Raw genomic sequence first — 18,666 nt, 5'->3', positions numbered from 1 at the left:
ATATCAATTCGACTACAGCAATCTCGAATATATAGAGAACACAGGTAAAGCGAATTCTTATTCATGTCCAAGCAAAGTTCTTGTTTATAAACCTTTCGAAAATTGCCATATATAACGAACACAGCAATAAATAATGAATTTACGGCAATAACGAAGTAATTTTAAGACCAAGGATTGCAACATTTTAACGTATTTATCATTTACATAACGAATATCTTCCATTAAAAATTTCTTTGAAGATACATGTGTAAAATGATTAAAATATTCAATTATTAAACAATATTAATTTTTTAAATTGAAGTGAAAAGGTTATATCGACATTTTTGTGTAAATGACGGTAATATTGATTATATAATTAACGATAGTTTGAAGAACTGTCAGCTAATTATTTTATGACAAATTTGCTATACGATTTCTTACGTCTTCGCTATAAATGTATAACGAATTACGGCTGCAAAGAATTTTTTTTCTATGGTCCCTTGAAATTCGCTACAAACAAGTTTGTATTTTCTATAACACACCCTTATATGACCAGATCTATTGAAAATAAAATAAATTCTGTATCCATTTGAGCTTTGAAGTTATTACATTAGTTTTCTTATCTATTTAAATCCCTTCTCTTTTCCACATGCATTACAAGTTCACAATTATTCTAAATGAACATATTTATTCAATAATACGACACCGTCTGTTTAAACCTATAGATAAATTGACTATACCATCTTAGCTAACCATGCAAGGGTCACCGATCTGCTCCTCTCGTCTACTAATGTATAGGTAGAAGAGAAGAGGAGCGGATCCTAGGGTAATAGAGAGAGACCATTATCAAGCGAAAATGTGACTATACTTGGAATATAAATTAACGGGAAAATCCCCATAGTTCCGTATATATGTTGGTTTGCAGAATTTAAAAGTTATAAGAAAGATAACTCTTGATAATTTCTGTAATAATTGCAAACAACATCATTAAAAATGTAAAAAAAAATGTAAAAAAAACAAACAAAACCTGAGATTTGTTTTTATTCCTAAAAATAAATAGTGTCCACTATCATCCATCATAAAAAACCAGTACAAGGTTCAAAACATCCTTCCTCACACACATCCTACAGGGTATTCACGCCATCATCTCACATCCAAATCACTTTAACTATCAGTTTTAAGCATCCTTCCTCACACACATCCTACAGGGTATTCATGCCATCATCTTACATCCAAATCACTATCACTATCAGTCTCCAAAACCTTGTCAAAGTCAATCTCATCTGAAAATATGTTAACCATGAAGTGATAAAGACGGGGTATGTTTATTCTTTGTCTCCAATCCTGGTTTCTTTTGAAGTGGCTTCCTACAATGACTGCGCTGGCATTTTTGTAGTCTGCAACATTATCAGAGTTCACACCAGATCCGACCAACACTGGAACGGAGACATTGCTAATCACATCTGTAACAAAAGAAATTCTAACAATGTTTTAAACTTTTTAGAGCTATGGGCTAGAAAGACTTCAGTGTCAAAAATCAGTACTGTATACAGGGATATATTCGCCTCCATTTTGCCTTCGCCCTCGTTGTTAGCGGGCCAAATTATAAGACTGTCAAATACTGATGTCTTGAATTATGTCTTGAAACACAACTCTGTCTGGGCAAATTCAAAACTGTGTGCAAATGTAGAAGGGCAAAAATTACATGGGACAAAAATAGCTCTGTATACATTATTTCTGGTTACTAAACATGGTGCTGTAAGATGCATTACCTTGGACATGCTCTGGGTTGGTCTGCTCCCCTGTCGCTGTCCCTGTTACAATAACTCCATCACTCCCAAAGAATTCAGCTGCCTTTGCCATCTCCACAAGACTGACATCTGATGTCACAGCATGAGCACTGAAGGCAATACAATGACACTCTTCATTACTAAGCATTTCATATGGTATTGTAATATATTGGTGCAAGCATAATTAAATGTAGCTTTGCAGCTGTGGGTTCTTTCAGTTTTGTACAGTCAAGTAACTCTTCAACAATAAGTTATTACACTCTAGAACAAGTATAGCTATGTAGCTAAATCAGCTTTTTCTGATTTTTTGCACTGTGGATCGAGTAGCTCTCCATCTTTAGGTTAATGTACAGCTGTTCAAGTACCTATGGGGTTATAGATTCTTGCACTGTGGATAAAATAACTATTAGCAATAGGTTTCTGCATAATAGAATGAGTAGCTCTGCAGCTATGAGTTCTCAACACAGACTTACCTATGTTTCTTCTTTATGTCTGTAAATATTTGTATGTTATTAGCACCAATATAATTTCTGTAACGAAGTAGCTGGCCAGCACAAGCATCCATCCATCCTTCATCTGCTACATGGGAAAAAACAAACCCTTCTGCTCTTATATAGTCCAAGTCTGAAATTGGAGTTCAAATTTATAAGCACACAAGGTCATGTTTAGAAAATTTAAAGAGAATTTGGGTAAGTTCTATCTAAAATATTAGATATTGTTTTAGACAGAATATTTAATCATAAAGAGTATGGGGGAAAAGGCTGCCAAAATTAGGATAAGATGGTGTAAAATTAAAATATCAACAAATCTGAGATACTTTTTTAAAATCATTTTAAAATCAAAACAATGTAGTACATTTAACATGACATCAATTTGTAAACTTTATTTACATATAATACTGTTTTATGTTGATTTACTACACCTAGACTTATACTTTTTCAGACACTATATCACAAGATGGCAACTTAAATGTGTTGTTAAATTGTTTGTTGGGCCCCATAAGTAGTTTTAAGTTTGATGTAGGTTTATATTTTTATGAACAATTGTATGAGATCTTAAGAACTGTAATGCTCAGTATGTGATATGACTATGAAATCATTCTGATACAAAAGAAGCTCAATGTTTAACATAAGAATATCTGAATTAAAATCTTTTTTCTACTGCATTTGTGTCACATTTTGTATATGACATCATACAGCTGATCTCATTGTCTTTTCTAGTACAAGTGAGCGATGTGGCCCATGGGCCCCTTGTTTTTTTTTCTTCTTCATATATACTAAATCATTTGAAGGGATTGATTTAGCTTTCATGATCTATTTAAAAAAAGCAAGTGATTTTATTGTGATTTTTACCTGTCTATTACCTGCAGAATGAGCAACAGCCAATGCCTCCTTATTTGCTCCAGCCAAAATCTGAACACCAATTTTTCCTCTCTGTATTACAAATCCATATATCAAAGCACTTATAATAAAAAATAAGTTGAGCATAACTAAACTCCAACCGACAAAACATGGAAAGTAGCTGGTTTACCAGATAATCATTCACACATTTCTTGTGAGCCAGGTCTTTTTTGTTTTCAATTGTTTCAGCGGCCAGTTTGCCATCAATGAATAGTTTTCCATGGTACAGTGGATATCTGAAGAAAGAAATTAAGTTTGGTTGAATTTGGACAAGTTGTTTATAATCAGAAGTGAATAGTGCAAGCAAGACCCTGATGAGAGGAAATAATTTAGTCACTATCAAGATTGCTTTTTATGTGTAATTAAATTAAAGATGGCTAGTATACATGTTTTACCTAAACAACCCCCACCCCAGGGGTGAGACAGATATTCTTCTTCATAACATAGATAGTATACTAAACCCTGTTTTCCCACGCATACCATTCAGCCCTTGCTCAGCATATTCAAGAACAACATCCCCACCCTCCAACACTGAACTCTTGTCCCATGATATATTAACTTTGATAGCTTCTTTAATTCTGTTTCTAAATAATTATTCATCTCTTTCATTAAAATTTGACAGCAGAACAAAAGAATTTGATTTTTAAACATAATAAACTAACCCCTCTCTCCCTCCCCCAGCCTTTTTAAACAACAATATTCAGCCCTTACCCTGCAGACACCCACCCCCACTATTCTACCCTCCAAAATTGAACTCTTGCCCCATGGGGCAAAGGCCTTTCTGATATCTAAATTTAACAGAAAATTATTTACAGTGTCTGAAAACACTGCACCCCCCCCCCCCTACTGGTACTTGCCTGTTTCGACCACTTATAACTACTCTAAGGAAGCAAAACAAGAAGAAAATGAAGTTTTTGAAAGAGTATAAAAACAAGCAGAGAAGCTAGTCATCCATGCACACTTACTCGTTCAGGCCATTGGACAGGGTATCTAGTGCGAACTTAGACGAAGATTTAGTTCTGTGACAGTACTTTTCCAGCTTTCCCAAGTAAGGTATATCATTTTGCCGTAGAAACTGCAAATCAGGAGAAAGTGCCGATATAAAAAGCTTTCATGAATTGATTAAAATTAACAGTGAATCTTATCTTATATATCAACTAAATATTCTTAAGTAAAATGTCCGTAAAATTTAAAATCTACCTCATCATCTAAATTTTCATTTGACATTGACTGTAGAGTAATATTTAATTTACTTACTTTGTTTTTCTTCTCAAATAATGCTTATTTAACTGTGTAATTTAGTAATCATTATAAAGGCATCTTGCTAATTTTGAAGATCTGTTTTTACAGTAATATTGTAAAGAATTTCACATTTTGCTTTATTACTTTCTCTTTTTCACCTGTTTTTATTTTAAAGTTGAAGCAATATGGGAACACCCCAAAATATTACTAGATCTTCAATATCAACTGAGGCACCAGAACAGTGAAACAAATCAAACTATAACCAGTTTAAAAAGAGCTTGGACTTTGGGTAGTTGTGTCAAATGGCAATATAACATAGGCATGTGTATTTAATTGCTAGCCACTCAGCCACTGCTCTTTATTTCAACAAGATTTGTCTGGCTTTTGAGCTAAAGACTACGCGATTGGTTCATATTTTGCTTGAAACCGCGTCATTTTTAACTTGTTTTGATGCAAAAAATAGATAGCTACGTCCTACTGATAGTCCACGGTCTTGTTAAAATGGTTCTATATAGGATTGTGGATAAAGGAAGTTCCAATAACTTACCTTGTGCATTGCTCCTTGGATTTCATCCCGCACGTCCTACTCATCATAAAAAAGGAAAAACTTCAAAAAGAAATTCAACCAATTCAACACTTGAAACTCCTTTAAAGTTAAATCCTAAAATGTTACTAGACTGTACTATTTATAAAGTTCAATAAACTATGCATGGAAAAATTGACAAGGTGGGAGGTTTCTTAATTAATACAACAGGCCAATAGGTCTTAACGGTCACCTGAATACCATAGCCCATACACTAACTTGTAAAAGAGTCTCATGTATGCATTTAATTAAGTTTCATTTTAGAGTAGAAAAATTATGATACATTGCATTGTAATGATGACTATCTCCCTGCCTGAAATATTTCAAAAAGGACTATGAAACCTATAATTTTAGTTAAAAGCTTTAAAGATCATAATACAGTGCATGACCTGATATTGAAAAGGTACAAGACTACATGTATGTTAGAAAATAATTTTTCCATATTTGTTAACTTTCAAGATAGGTTTTATGTGTATATGTTTTCATAGATCAAATAAAACAAGGTGCTTAGTATATTACATATTTTATTTAAAACAACCTCCTATCCTCCCATCCACAGGGGTAGACAGAACATGGGCATTTAAAAAAAACAAGCTTCCAGAATTACAAATTCATCTGTATTTATCCATCAAAATAGATTTGCCTGACACAAAATACCTCTTGGCTACATCACTAACCTATTGAGGCTTATGCACAAATTACTATGATACAACATATGTCTTAGTGCATATCATTGTACATGCATGTATATTTTGTCTTTAAAATATTAACAATTCAAGTCAGTTTCACTCTTACTTTATGTAATATCCACAGAAATTTTTCTCTCATGCTAAAAGAAACCACATACCTTCATTTTCTTATGCTCATTACTTATTAGCTTTTCTTTATCTAAATAATTGGCATATATTTCAAGTATTCCCTTAAGTCTTGCTTCTGATTCAGTTTTTCCATGTCCAGTTTCTTTGAAGTTTGGAAAAGATGCCTGAATTTGGAGAAACAAGATATCTGTGAGCCAACTGCTCACTAGTGATAACCCAATCTTAAATGAATATCACTTGTATAAAAATAAACAAAGAAAACACTTAACAGGAAGTTAAAATTGACTTGGTTCAAAAATGAATTCCACAATATGACATGTCTAAACAAAGAGTGTGTTAAAATTTCAAGCAGCTGCGATTAATAGCTGCTGAGAAATCTTGGACAAAAATTTGTTTGAAAATTTATGCAAAAAATAGTCATCATTTAATAGAAAGTTGATGTCTGATTAGTTTTTGAAATGAATCCCACCATATTATTATAGCATACCTACACAAAGAATGGGTTAAAATTCCAAGCATCTGCGAGGACAGAACCAGTAATAACTTTAATACAGGATCTGCTCCAAAACCTTTAACCAGGTCTTGATGCTGATGGTTGCATAAGTAACACCAACCCCCGCCCCCCCCCCCCCCCCCCCCCCCCCCCCCCCCCCGGCTTTGTCTCGGTGTGCTACCAAAATTACTGAAAAATAGAACACTCACAGTTTGTACTTCTTCTCCTCCAGTAAAATTCTTACTAATGGTTGCATTATCTGCACTTTCCTTCACATCCTTTGGCAGATTTTTCAAAAGGATTTGCAGGGAATTGGTCTTCAATGATTGAATTTAAGAAGAGCAAAGCATTAGCACAGGACATTATTATGTATTAGAGACTGTTTTAAAATACTGTTTGTCAATTTTCCCACTCCACTTGGTGAGAGTCATTGTTTATGTCAGGAGATGGCCAGACTCAGTTGTCTGGTTGCTACAAAGGTATCAGTCATGCCACCTCCACAAAAACGTGTGCTGTTGAAACAGTGTAGGTGAATAACAGATAGTACATAGCACATGCTGCAGAATATTTTCCTTATTTTGATATTTGAAATTATTCATATATCTGGAATGACTTTATTCAAATGTATATCAATCTCAGAGAGAGAGAGAGAGAGAGAGAGAGAGAGAGAGAGAGAGAGAGAGAGAGGCTTAGTAAAGTAAGACTTTGAATTTTTTTTGAAATCTTATGTTCCATGCTCCATGCTGAACTTGTGATGTTGTTATACCAGTAGTTAAAACCTAGCTATGGTACTAATTTGAATGCAAGTTTCAGTATCAACATCTTTCTGGGTTGACACCTGAACCTCTTGCATGTTTTAACCTCAAACGAAATCCTATAGTGAACTATGCAAAAGTACTAAGCTATTAAAATGCTGTAACTCCAATAAAGTTTTAATAACTTGTTTTAAACTGACCCTTGTCCAATCCCATCATAGAAGGTGGACACTCATTACTTGAAAAAGAGGGAGAGGGAGGGAGAATTTATAGAGTAAAATTAAAATGTACAATTCAAACATTCAATTAATACAGTATCTATGACTGTGATTGAAAACTAAACAGTTCTCCTTCTGAAGTCATGTATTATAGAATAATGTAAATATAATAGGTTTTCTTTTAGCGAAACGTTTATTCTCAACCTGCAATCTCTAAATGTTGTGTGCATACATCAGCTTTCCTATGATGCTGGCAAAGCGACCCAGCGAGCTATAGGGTCGCTGTACTGTATGGGTGATTCAACGACAAGCCTTTCATCCAAGCAAATTGTTGGGTGTCTTAATTTAGCAAATGGCTAACAAAAACAAGACTGTCACCAAGTGGAAAACTTAGAGTATTTGAAACAAGCTCTTTGTATTCATAATTATTGTTCTAAATGTGGTATGTATAATGCAACAAGACAGATGAGTAAGTACAGGAATAATGCATTACAATTTGGTTCTTGTAGCATTTTAGGGTTCAATGAGGTTAAATATATTTACCAGCATTTGTGTTTGACAAAAGGGTGATGAGTCATTGAAATATTTTCTAGCTATTACACCAACGGACGTCATATACGCTACAGTTTCTGGTCCCATATCCTTGGCCTGGACATACGGAAGATCATTCATGTTCTCTATCAGTATGGAATCCTATAAAACAATTCATATAGCATAGAATAATATAAATGGCATATAAAAGGAATATCCAAACTCTTGATTTCTCACTCCTCTCTCCAGCCATCTCTTTCTCTCTCTGTATTAATTAAATGAAGAAGCAAGCCAACGTAGTAAATGTACCATATTCCTCACATTGCATAGGATAAAATAATGTTTACAATTGAGTAAGCACAATCTTATCTTTTTTAAAAATACATTTTAACAATAATCTGATCCTCAGCAAGGTTCGATAACTCTAATCTATTCGTGATCTTACAGTTATTCAACAAACTACTTCGCCTAGTGGTTTCACATGTACTAGATGTACATACTGGGAAAGGGTTTGACCCTCAGATGCAATGGTTCAATCAGTTTTTTTATTCTAATTTGATTTCAGCTTGTATATTTATTCCATTGTATCCTATTGTGGGCAAAATTTAAATAACTTCGTAAAATGCATGGATACCATTGGTAGATTTCTTTTTATTTCATTTTTAAAGTTTGAAGGATAAATAACATTTTTATGATGAAAAAAAATACTTCGAGGCTGGGGATCTGAGAACCTTAACCTTAAAATATAATTCGCCCATGAATATAGCTAATAAACTGTCAAATCATTTAAATTCATGGACGGAACAAGGTTTTTTTTTAATTTCCATTTTTTTTTACAGTTAGGACATAATTTAACTTAAATGAATAAGGCATCAAATAAATGTTTCAAGAAATTTTAATATATTAAAATCTCTTCACACAACTAGTACTGTTTAAAAATATATATAAAAAAGGGTCTATGACAACTCATCGAAAGACAACTCATCGAAAACATTCATCGATATAAAGTACTCCCCTTTCACCCCCCATTGAGATTCAACAATTTCACAGTATGCTAGCTTGCATTCTAACTATTCTATTTGCCAATGGGCATTTAAAAAAAAAAATTAAGCCATCCAGTATAATAGAAATGATATTACAATCATTGTGGAAGAATATTAAATTTGATTCGTATATTTTCATGTCTTTTTTAATACAGATAGCTTCTTTTTCAAAGAAGGGGGGTAGCAGATATAATTCAATCCATAGTCCAATCATTTAATTCTACATTTTTAAACAAAATCTCATGTCAAATTAGCAGTAATTACTCCAATTATCTAAATAATGCATAATTGTCACATCTCAATTAAAACCTCAATGCTTCTTACGTGTCTTGTGTATAACTCAGTTAATTAATTAATGAGGAATATTGTCAGCTACAGAACAATTAACACATCTGTCTAGTGTCTTTTGATGATAGATTTAACAGTGACTTTAAATCTGTCACTGTCAGTAAATCATGTGTATTATATATACCTCTGCTTAAAAAAGGTGTGAACTTCTAATAACAGCTACCTGGGGAAATATACTTTACAACTGAAGGTAAGTAGTTCACAGGCACCACTGGTTAACAAACCAAGCTGATGCATACCCCTCTCCCCCACCCCAACATAAAAATTTCTATTTTGTTCCCCTTCATTTGTTTATCTCTTTTAAACAAGAATATAAGTTATAATATATAAGAATTCATGTAATACAATGGTAAGTAAATTATTTGTTAACAAAAAAGTTTGACATTTTGGACAAATTATTAAACTTCTTACAAAAATAAACTTGAATTTCAAAACTGAAGCATAGCGGCAGTCACTAGCATTTCATATTGAACTGTCTTCAATTTTTTTTTTCTAAATTAAATAAGTTTACACAGGGTAATGACATACACAGCTATTAGATAATTCAACTAATACCTGTGACCAATCTGTTAGGAAAACTTACCACCCCTGCACTTTTATACATAAGTGTTTGTGTCCTTACATCACCACAAATCCTGCCCATATTCAAAGTGTTCCCTGGAGATCCTATAGTAATAACTTGTATAATTAATAATATTGAAAGACAAAATATTCAAACAGTTTCTTTTTTTATCAATCATCTTATAATAGGCATGGCAAATAAGGTTTAATTAAAATAAATCCCCAATTTACCCCTTCACAATAACTGCCGTACTGCTCTTTTGCAGGGCAAAATGGCATGGTTGGTGAAATATGACGCAAATCAATTGTTTCATTTATGTCATTTAATTATCTACCTACTGAAATTTGGGCAAAGTATATCATTTTGCCCTGCAAGAGTGCAGTACCGCAGTTATCGTGAAGGGGTCAATGGAACTAAAATTATTACATGGAATACAGTTAAACATCATCAAAATAATTCCATATTTATATTAATATCTACAGATATAAAAATAATATCTACCTTCACATCTACAAATACTTCTTAAAAATATTTATTAAAACGTCATACTTTGTAATATAAGCATTATGTAGATATATGATATAATAATTGAAAAGTTTATAAATACAGTATGTATCAATTTATTGAAATTTCATGTACATAAGTCTCCCCTTCCTCTGCACTCCCAAAGCAAGTGTAATTTAAAGTGTTTCATCACAGAGAAGAAAAATGAAAAAAAAAAAACTGTCCCTTTTAGGTAATATGCCCTTTATGTGTGATAATTAACTGTAGACAGTATTCACACTCAATTAGCTGCTGTCTCCTAGAGTTCTGATTTGACACACAAAATAGTTTAGCTCCAGGTGGTATTGTCTTCAGGAAAGACTTGCTTAGTGACTCTCCCTACAAAGTCAGATGAGTCTTAACAGTCACAAAGGCATGTGATGTTATATATGCTCTGGAAATTCTGTGACTTTGGATATTTTATATGTTGTTATAAAACTTTTAATATGACGTGTGGGCAAGTGTGCAACAGGTAGGTAAATTACATGTGCATATAAGTTAGATATTATAAATAACGCTTTTTTTTCAATGTATATCATGCATTATATATATATAATTATCAATGTTAATCTGACCAGAGCCATAAATAAATAAATGTTATTTATGTCTCTGATCTGATATTGAGCAACGAAATACACTGTAAGTGTAAATAAGTAAACATTCTTCAACTGTTCTTACTTTAAAAAATTAGCTATACAAACCTGGTAATGCATGAACATGAACCATCCCAATTACCAAAGGACGAATCTTATTAAAGTAAAGCATACTTATTTGTTAAGTTTTAAAACCACGTTTTGTAAGTTAACCTTCTACTTTCTCTTTGAACTGCTTCTCATTGGACAGCAAGAAACTATAGGTCAAATGCATTCAATGTGCGCATGCCGATGAACTGTATAATACACGTGTATTGCTAAAAATACTTTTCTTGTTTGTTTACGTTTCTCGTCAAAGTGAGAAATGCATCAAAATGCATCTTTTTGCCCTAAAAAATTTAACACAGTGTAGTCAACAATAAACTTAAGTTACACTGCATGTGATTTTATGCTTACTGCACACACATTCATAAAGAAATCAAATTTAAATTAACAAAATCGCTTGTTGTTTGTGGAACACAATAAAAAATTACCAGTCTCAGAACAATTGGACTAAAGACATAAACGCTGTTTGCACCATAGCTTCATACTTATCTTATTACTTTTCAGTTTTTAAAAAACACATCAAAAGGTTGAAATAATATTTTTTCATAATTTTTAATGATTTTATTGCACTTCAAAGTTATCTTTGGCGCGCATTACATTACGTTGTCGGAAGTTAAATAAAATACTTGGAAATAAAATAACGCATTCTTTTGTTATCATTGTTTTGTTTAACGATTAAAATTCAGTTTTTAATGTATAAAAATTACTAATAGACAATTTTTGAAGTCCCTAGTAATTATAATTTTTCCCACCCGAAAATCGTTGGCGGGATAGAGTGTCGGTAGGGGGCACCTTATTACGCTACGGTCTGCCGAGGAGAGTGGATGCACTAAATTATTGACGCGACAGTTTTTGACTTACGACATTTTTAACAATGAATTAAGTCGAAGGAAACATGTAAGGATGCTATTCTTTGTAGTTTGAAATAACTGATGGAATTATTTTTATCTAAACAGGAATATGTAAACGTGTTTGACTTAAGTGATCGCACCATGTTGAAAATTCTGTCAGTGTGTGTCGTTCGAGACTTTGCTAAATCGAACATTTTAATTTAAATGTCACCGTTTGTTGGCTAAAATTTAATTAACCCGTGAAAACTTCTGTGAAATGTCATTTATTTAGCAGGATGTATTGAGTCAAAGTATATGGGAAGTGACTTTTTGGTTTGGCCTTAAAATTGTAGCGGTTTACGGGAAATGCAAAAATTGCAACATCGGGATAAAAATTTTAATTATGCCTTCCATAATCAGTAAAATATGGATGTATTTTATTTCAGATTTGATCAATCTGCCTCTCGGTCGACAACTATGTCGAGAAAAAGGTAAGTTTATCAGCATACCCCCGCGAATTTACCGCGCGCCATTTTGTTTGTTATGTGATCAATGAAGCGGTAGATAAATGGCTTGCTCGCCGATCACAGTTCTAAAATATGTTTATTCTTACAACAACAGTGCACGATTGCAGTCCAAAATAAAAGAAGAAGAAGACTTCGAAAATTGCAAGAAAATAAAAAGGAAAAGAAAGGCAGATGAAGTAAGTGAACTTATTGGAAACTTTTTTGAGCGCCCTCGCGGCCATGAACGCCTCATTTCTTTGTTCATTCATTTCGATGTTTGAATGAAAATGAAGTTGTTCAATTACCAATTTTATGTTGTAGGCATTCGAAGAAGATGCAAATATGAGTAGACGAAGTAAGCAATTTAGAATAGAGGTATGCATTAAATTTTGCGATTTTATTATAATATTTATCATGTTTATTTAGGAAAACTGGCGCCATGACCTAATTATTTGTTTCACAAAAACATCGTTATAAAAATGATTTTATCATGATTTATCTTTGAAACATACAAAAAATATATGATACTTTGATTGTTAACAAAAGTTTGTAAAAAAAAAAAAAATTACAGCTTTGCTCCACCAAGCTAAGGGATTAAATGTCTTTCTAGAATCTGAAATGACATAATTCACTATTCAAGCACCCAAGCTGAGATAGAAGCCAGTTGAAAAGAGTTTATTTGTGTTTTTATTTGCTCAGTCTGATTTTCCCCCACAGTAAAACCAATTTTATGAATTGAGTTAATTAGTGAAATTCTTGAAAAACTGAATGACATTTTGTGAGAATTGCAATTTTTGACAGTTATTTGTCTTACATTTATTCCCTTTTCTATGAGCTGAATTCAGTTCATGGCATTGCATATAGTTATACCAAATTCCATAAAAGCTTTAAATGGAGTAGTTAAAAAAAGAAATGATACGAATTTAAACGAAAAAAAAAAAATTAACCATTTTTTTTTCCGAAGTTAGATTTTGTCTTTTACTTGCTTTTTGAATTGCCTTATTTTGTTTGAAATTTTTAGAATCAATGGATACCAATATCGGAAAACTCCTCTATAAACACATGTACGCTTGTGCCAAGTGAACCATTGTCTCCTGACTCAGACATCAAAACTTCTACAGACATTGTTCTTAGTTCCCAGTTTAGATTTAGAAATATTTGCACAACTGTGTGCAGATTATCTCCATTGCCTACGTTTAGTTGGGCGGATTCCCAAGAAGTATGGACTCAAATGATTCGAAAAGAATCTCAGTACCATCGGGATCAAAGAGTTTTTGATAGACATCCAACTCTACAACCTCGTATGCGATCAATTTTGTTAGATTGGATTATAGAGGTAATTTTATATTTTTAAAAATATGGGTGGAAAATAATATATTTTGTATACAATTATCTTAACTTTGATACAATATAGATTGATGAAAAATGTTCTAATCCTGATGCTTCATTCACTCCAGGTTTGTGAAGTGTACAGATTACACAGGGAGACCTTCTACCTCAGTGTTGATTTTATTGACCGTTTTTTGTGCACCACAGACAATGTGATGAAACACCAACTTCAGCTTGTAGGAATTACAGCACTCTTCATTGCAGCCAAATTGGAGGTACTGTTGTTGAACTTAATCAATATTGAAGTTATATCTTGATGTTAAAAATATTGAAATAAGTTATTTTTTCTCATTCAATTTTTGTTTAATTATTTGTTTATACTTTGTCTAAATCTGCTTTTAGGAAATCTACCCACCAAAATTAGCAGAGTTTGCATATGTCACAGATGGTGCTTGTTCAGAGACAGAAATATTAGAACAAGAACTAGTTATTTTAAAGGTATTTTCTTTGTTTCAGTAACAAATTTTTTATATGGGTTTAATATTTTTTAAAAACTAGTTAAAAGTTCTATGTTTTACTTTCAATGATTTAATATTTTCTCTTTCTTTTTAAATTGTTTTCGTTATCAATTATCTGTCTTTCGTTGAAGGCTTTGAAGTGGGACCTGGCCCCTTTGACGATAACAGCCTGGTTGAATGTATACCTACAAGTGGCAAATATTGATAATATCGTGGAAGCAGAACATGGCTTTGTGTTTCCTCAGTACTCATCCCACGCCTTTGTGCAAATTGCAAGGGTAAGTATATAAGTTTCTGTACAATTTAATGCTTTCGTGATTTCTAAAACTTGACTATATATAATGTATTTCTATGTAGGTTTTTTCCATCTTGTTTACCTAATTTGACATGTCTACTATTACAGTTGACAGACCTGTGTATACTGGACATTGGCTGCATGGAACATACCTATAGTCAGCTGGCAGCTGCCGCCCTCTACCACCTTACCTCAAAAGAAATGGTGCTTTCTGTGACAGGTAAATGAGAATCTCCTTTTAACAGACCTTATCAATCTGCTAATAGTAGTCTTGATAAAGATAATTCAGATGAATAACACAAGTGAAAAATAATTTAGATTTTCACCATCAAAAATTTTTTTTTAAATAAATATCTGATCTTTAAAGAAATGTATCTAACACATGATGGTTGTTCTTCACTTGCTTTCACATTGGAAACAGTATTGAACTGAAGGTATGAGTGAGGGTTCTCTTTCCAGTGTACCTTGATGTTGTGTGTTGCTATGCCTGTGTGCATGTGTCTACTTTTGTTGAAAAGGGGGGTGTAAATTGGCTTAAGTTGTGAACCATTTAACTAACACCTTTTCTTGTGTTCTCAGGATTTGAGTGGGAGGATCTCGAGCCATGTGTGGAGTGGATGGCACCCTTTGCCCGAACGCACATAGATGAGGGCTCAGTGGAGGTCAAATTCTTCCAGAGCATTCCTGCGGAAGACTCTCACAACGTTCAGATTCATGCAGTGGATTTGAATATGTTGGTAAGTGTAAGACCATAGGCTTGATTTAATCATTGGAGAGAAAGTAAAATGTGCACTTTCAATTAATTTGAACCCTTTGACAATAGGTTATGTTAAACCATGCTTTATTGATAAAAAGAAAAAGACTTATAATAATATTAGTATTACTGGCAACACTAGGAAAAAAAAACTAAATTGTGCCTAATTTCTGTTTTAAAGGAGAGAGCTCAAGAATTACAGGAAGAAATCCACACTCTGTTGAGGGCCAGAAGTCCTGACCCCCAAGCTCAAATCATCACCCAACTTACTCCTCCCCACAGTGGCAACAAGAAATCAAACACTTCCAAAGTGTCCAATACCTCATTCAGTTCTAGTGAGTTGGACTCCTTTGAAAAGGAAAACGAAGAGTTCAAATAAAATTGCTATAATGATTAGAAGACAGATTGATGGGGAAGTTCTCAAGGTGTGCATCAAGACAGAAGTGTTACCTCAAGATTTCAACTTTTGAATCTTTCCCTTTCTCTACCTGATGACAAATAACTCCTCAGGAAAATTAGAAGGAATTGAAAAATAGAAGTATATTTTGTATACAATTTAAAGAAGTGTGAGGACATGTCTTGTACAATTTAGTGCTCCATGTTGATTGACATATTTAACCCGTGTGGTCGAGTTTGTGTTTGACTTGTAGGGTATTTATTGTTGATACTTATTGTGTGACTGAGTGCAATGTGTACTAATACCAGTGTATATAATCTTTTAGTGTGCTTTAGGGCAGGGTATCCTCTAAGGATGGTCAGAGGTATATATTACAAGCAATGCACATTCATCGTTTATTTCCGTAGGCTGATGCAGCTTTTGCCTTGTAAAAAGGCATGGGAGTGTTCATCAAATTCGAATGAATTTAACTTTAACAATGAAATTTTAACAAATCAAATATTTGTTGTATTTTCAAAGTGTTCAACTCACCCATGTAGGAAAGGGTAATGATTTTTTTTGCAATATATGGCACCAAGTTTTAATATAAGCTCCAACATTCAACCAAACTGTGTTCATTTGATTCAGTTTACATTTGTTGAAAGTTTTAAGATATGCAATTCATGTACTGAATCAATTTTTATTTTAAAGACTTGATATTTTTATTTTCTGTAGTCGGGTAGAGACGCTGCCACAAATCCACTTGTGTTCACAATTTCACCAAATGTGTTCATTTTTTAATTTTGTCAGATGTATGAATGTATGTGTGACTGAGCAAGAATGTAGAAAGTGAAGGAAATTGTCAGAGATTTTATGGTGAAAAGTACAAGATAAATGTGCAATGTTTAATCTTTATTTTACAAGTCAGAATATGTGATTTTTCTCCATACATGTAAATACCATGTACTACTTTTTGAGTGGAGAGCATTTCTGTCAAATCAGTTTCCAATTTTTTTTTTTTCACTCAAAATATAATCTGAACCTTTTTCCCCAATATCTAGCAAAGTCCAACATTTCAAATCATGGGTTTTGATGGCCATGCTCTCTACTCAAACTAGAAGTCTATAAAAAAAATTTGCTCTTTATTGGCATCTCAGTAAAGAGGCCTTGAACAAGAGAACTCAAGATTTATGACAGTATTTACTCTGTATACACTGCAATATTAATTATAGTCAGCAGAGAAAGCTCTAACTGTAACATAGTATATTGTTTATCTTTCCTGTTGATTGTTTTTTTTTTCTTTACACTGATGTTATACCTTTTGTGCATTTTAAATATGGAGTTGAACGATACTGATGAACAATTCTATGAATTGATTTTTTTTTCTCTCTATGCAAATAAAATACTTTCAAAGGCATCATCCACTTTATTGAAAAATCTCATTTACTTTGATAAATTGATTTTTTATCAATCATGAATTTTCATACAGTAATCATTATGCTCACAGTCTGCATATAATGCAAATACAAACGGTTTTATGGGTCTCTGCTTTTATATATGCTTAAATTTAAAAGAAGGAAATTGTCATGTCTCATCCATGAAATGGAAAAAAGAAACTTTCAAATGAATAAGAATTAAATGTGGTGAATGGCTGTATAAGAATGTTGTGTCCAATGAAGATTTTCTGTGAATTTATTTAATAATTTATCTGCTGTAATTTATGATTTATCTGACACAGATTTAAAGGTATATAATTTAAATTTAATCATATTAATTTATTTTCTTTTATTTATCTTTCTTTCTTAAAAAGTAGTATTCATATGTTTATTGTATTATCTTGTACAGCAACAGTATAGTATATTGAATATATAGAATTATATGAAATACACATGTAATATCAAGCAAAAAACAAATTGAAAAGCATTGTGTATTAATACTGTAGTTTTTTTTTTAAATGTAGAGTGACTAGTATGATATTAGTGTGCATTACAGAATGTGTACAGCTGAACTTTTTTATGCAAAACACTGAAAGCAAGTTGAACCATTTAACATCAGTTCCTCTCATACTCATGTTTATGTTGTTCTCATCCTCAAAACATCACAGTTTGTTATAGTTAAGTTTTAAATATTTGACAGAGCAAGTTTTAGTCAAATGTATTTAACAAAAAAGCAATAAATGTTGTTGTAATTACTCTTGGTCTTTGTGTTCTGTGTCTACAAGAATGGTGATATTCTGGTTGGAGTGGGCATTGTTAGAGAAGACATGAGAAAAAATTGACTATTCTCTCATAATATTATCTGCCAGTAAATAATTTGATTTTTTAATCTCTGCTTTAATTTGTGAAACATTTATGGAGAGTGATTTGATTGTTCTGGAATAAAAATATGCATATTCTTTTACATGTCACTGGGAAAAGATGGATCACTCCTTAAAAATTGGTATTTACTTTACCTCTCAAAATATATGTACTTTTTTGAAACTAGATTGTTTGAGAACTTCGTAATTGAACATACAGGTAAAGGTCAATCTTTCCCTTATTTACGATGAAAAATATTTGAGAAATTACATGTAGCTTCCTAAACAAATATTTTTTATCAAAGGCAGTATCGTATCAGATATACCCTACACCACCAGAAAACAGATTCAAGGAGAAGCATGTTTAATGAGGTGTCAGCATGATGTAAAATGTAACATTTTTTGTTATCTTGTTTTTGGGGGGATTACATGAACCCACGCGGCATTTTAGATGTCTGTCCTTTGTGGAGATAAGACAACAATATACATGATTAATCCTACCCTTGAGATAAAAGGATAGATAGCATCATTGTCTTTTTTTGCAAAGAACAGGCCTAACTTAGTCTTTAGCGATGTAGTTTCTAGAGGGCAGTGTTAATTAGTAGAATAACCGGATTTGCCACTCTTATAGTTGCAGTGTTTTCTTGGGGGGATGCTTGTTACCTCTGACATTTCAGGAAGTCATAATTCATATTTGACGCGTAATTTTTTCCCTGCAATTGACAAAACATTAAGAAATCAAATACATTGATGTTCAAA

The 18,666-nt window shown here is 32.6% G+C and overlaps 2 protein-coding genes across 3 annotated transcripts; one reads left to right on the top strand and one right to left on the bottom strand.

Moving 5' to 3' along the window:
- Positions 1-986: 986 nt before the first annotated feature.
- LOC128188830 (uncharacterized protein F13E9.13, mitochondrial-like) lies at positions 987-11,230 on the bottom strand. 2 transcript variants are annotated; one of them, XM_052860110.1, is made up of 12 exons: positions 11,112-11,230; positions 9,784-9,866; positions 7,822-7,971; positions 6,515-6,622; positions 5,842-5,976; positions 4,959-4,994; positions 4,135-4,244; positions 3,300-3,405; positions 3,133-3,202; positions 2,243-2,393; positions 1,752-1,879; positions 987-1,442 (listed from the first exon to the last, which is right to left on the bottom strand). In XM_052860110.1, the coding sequence occupies exons 1-12, from the start codon at positions 11,170-11,172 to the stop codon at positions 1,201-1,203; spliced, it is 1,380 nt and encodes a 459-aa protein (XP_052716070.1). In that variant the 5' UTR covers positions 11,173-11,230; the 3' UTR covers positions 987-1,200. The 2 variants fall into 2 exon arrangements, with proteins under 2 accessions (XP_052716070.1, XP_052716069.1); XM_052860109.1 differs by having other exon boundaries at positions 11,007-11,152.
- A 540-nt stretch (positions 11,231-11,770) lies between these two features.
- On the top strand, positions 11,771-17,803 carry LOC128188831 (G1/S-specific cyclin-E-like). The gene is made up of 11 exons (XM_052860111.1): positions 11,771-11,900; positions 12,280-12,324; positions 12,455-12,536; positions 12,661-12,714; positions 13,361-13,675; positions 13,797-13,943; positions 14,071-14,166; positions 14,318-14,464; positions 14,590-14,701; positions 15,061-15,218; positions 15,417-17,803. The coding sequence occupies exons 2-11, from the start codon at positions 12,311-12,313 to the stop codon at positions 15,612-15,614; spliced, it is 1,323 nt and encodes a 440-aa protein (XP_052716071.1). The 5' UTR covers positions 11,771-11,900; positions 12,280-12,310; the 3' UTR covers positions 15,615-17,803.
- Positions 17,804-18,666: the final 863 nt, after the last annotated feature.

The sequence above is a fragment of the Crassostrea angulata genome, chromosome 6, assembly GCF_025612915.1.
Source record: "Crassostrea angulata isolate pt1a10 chromosome 6, ASM2561291v2, whole genome shotgun sequence".
Lineage (NCBI taxonomy): Eukaryota > Metazoa > Mollusca > Bivalvia > Ostreida > Ostreidae > Magallana > Magallana angulata.
The sequence above is the reverse complement of the archived record's forward strand: the minus strand, read 5'-3'. Positions and strand labels throughout refer to the sequence as shown.

Coding starts and splice junctions, on each gene's coding strand:
- LOC128188830 (XM_052860109.1), bottom strand. CDS start 11,070: ATGCTTTACTTTAATAAGATTCGTCCTTTGGTAATTGGGATGGTTCAT. Junction 9,867..11,006: donor TCATGTTCATGCATTACCAG/GTTTGTATAGCT, acceptor TTATTACTATAG/GATCTCCAGGGAACACTTTG. Junction 6,623..7,821: donor TTTGTCAAACACAAATGCTG/GTAAATATATTT, acceptor CAATCATTGAAG/ACCAATTCCCTGCAAATCCT.
- LOC128188831 (XM_052860111.1), top strand. Junction 12,537..12,660: donor GGAAAAGAAAGGCAGATGAA/GTAAGTGAACTT, acceptor TTTATGTTGTAG/GCATTCGAAGAAGATGCAAA. Junction 12,715..13,360: donor GTAAGCAATTTAGAATAGAG/GTATGCATTAAA, acceptor TGAAATTTTTAG/AATCAATGGATACCAATATC.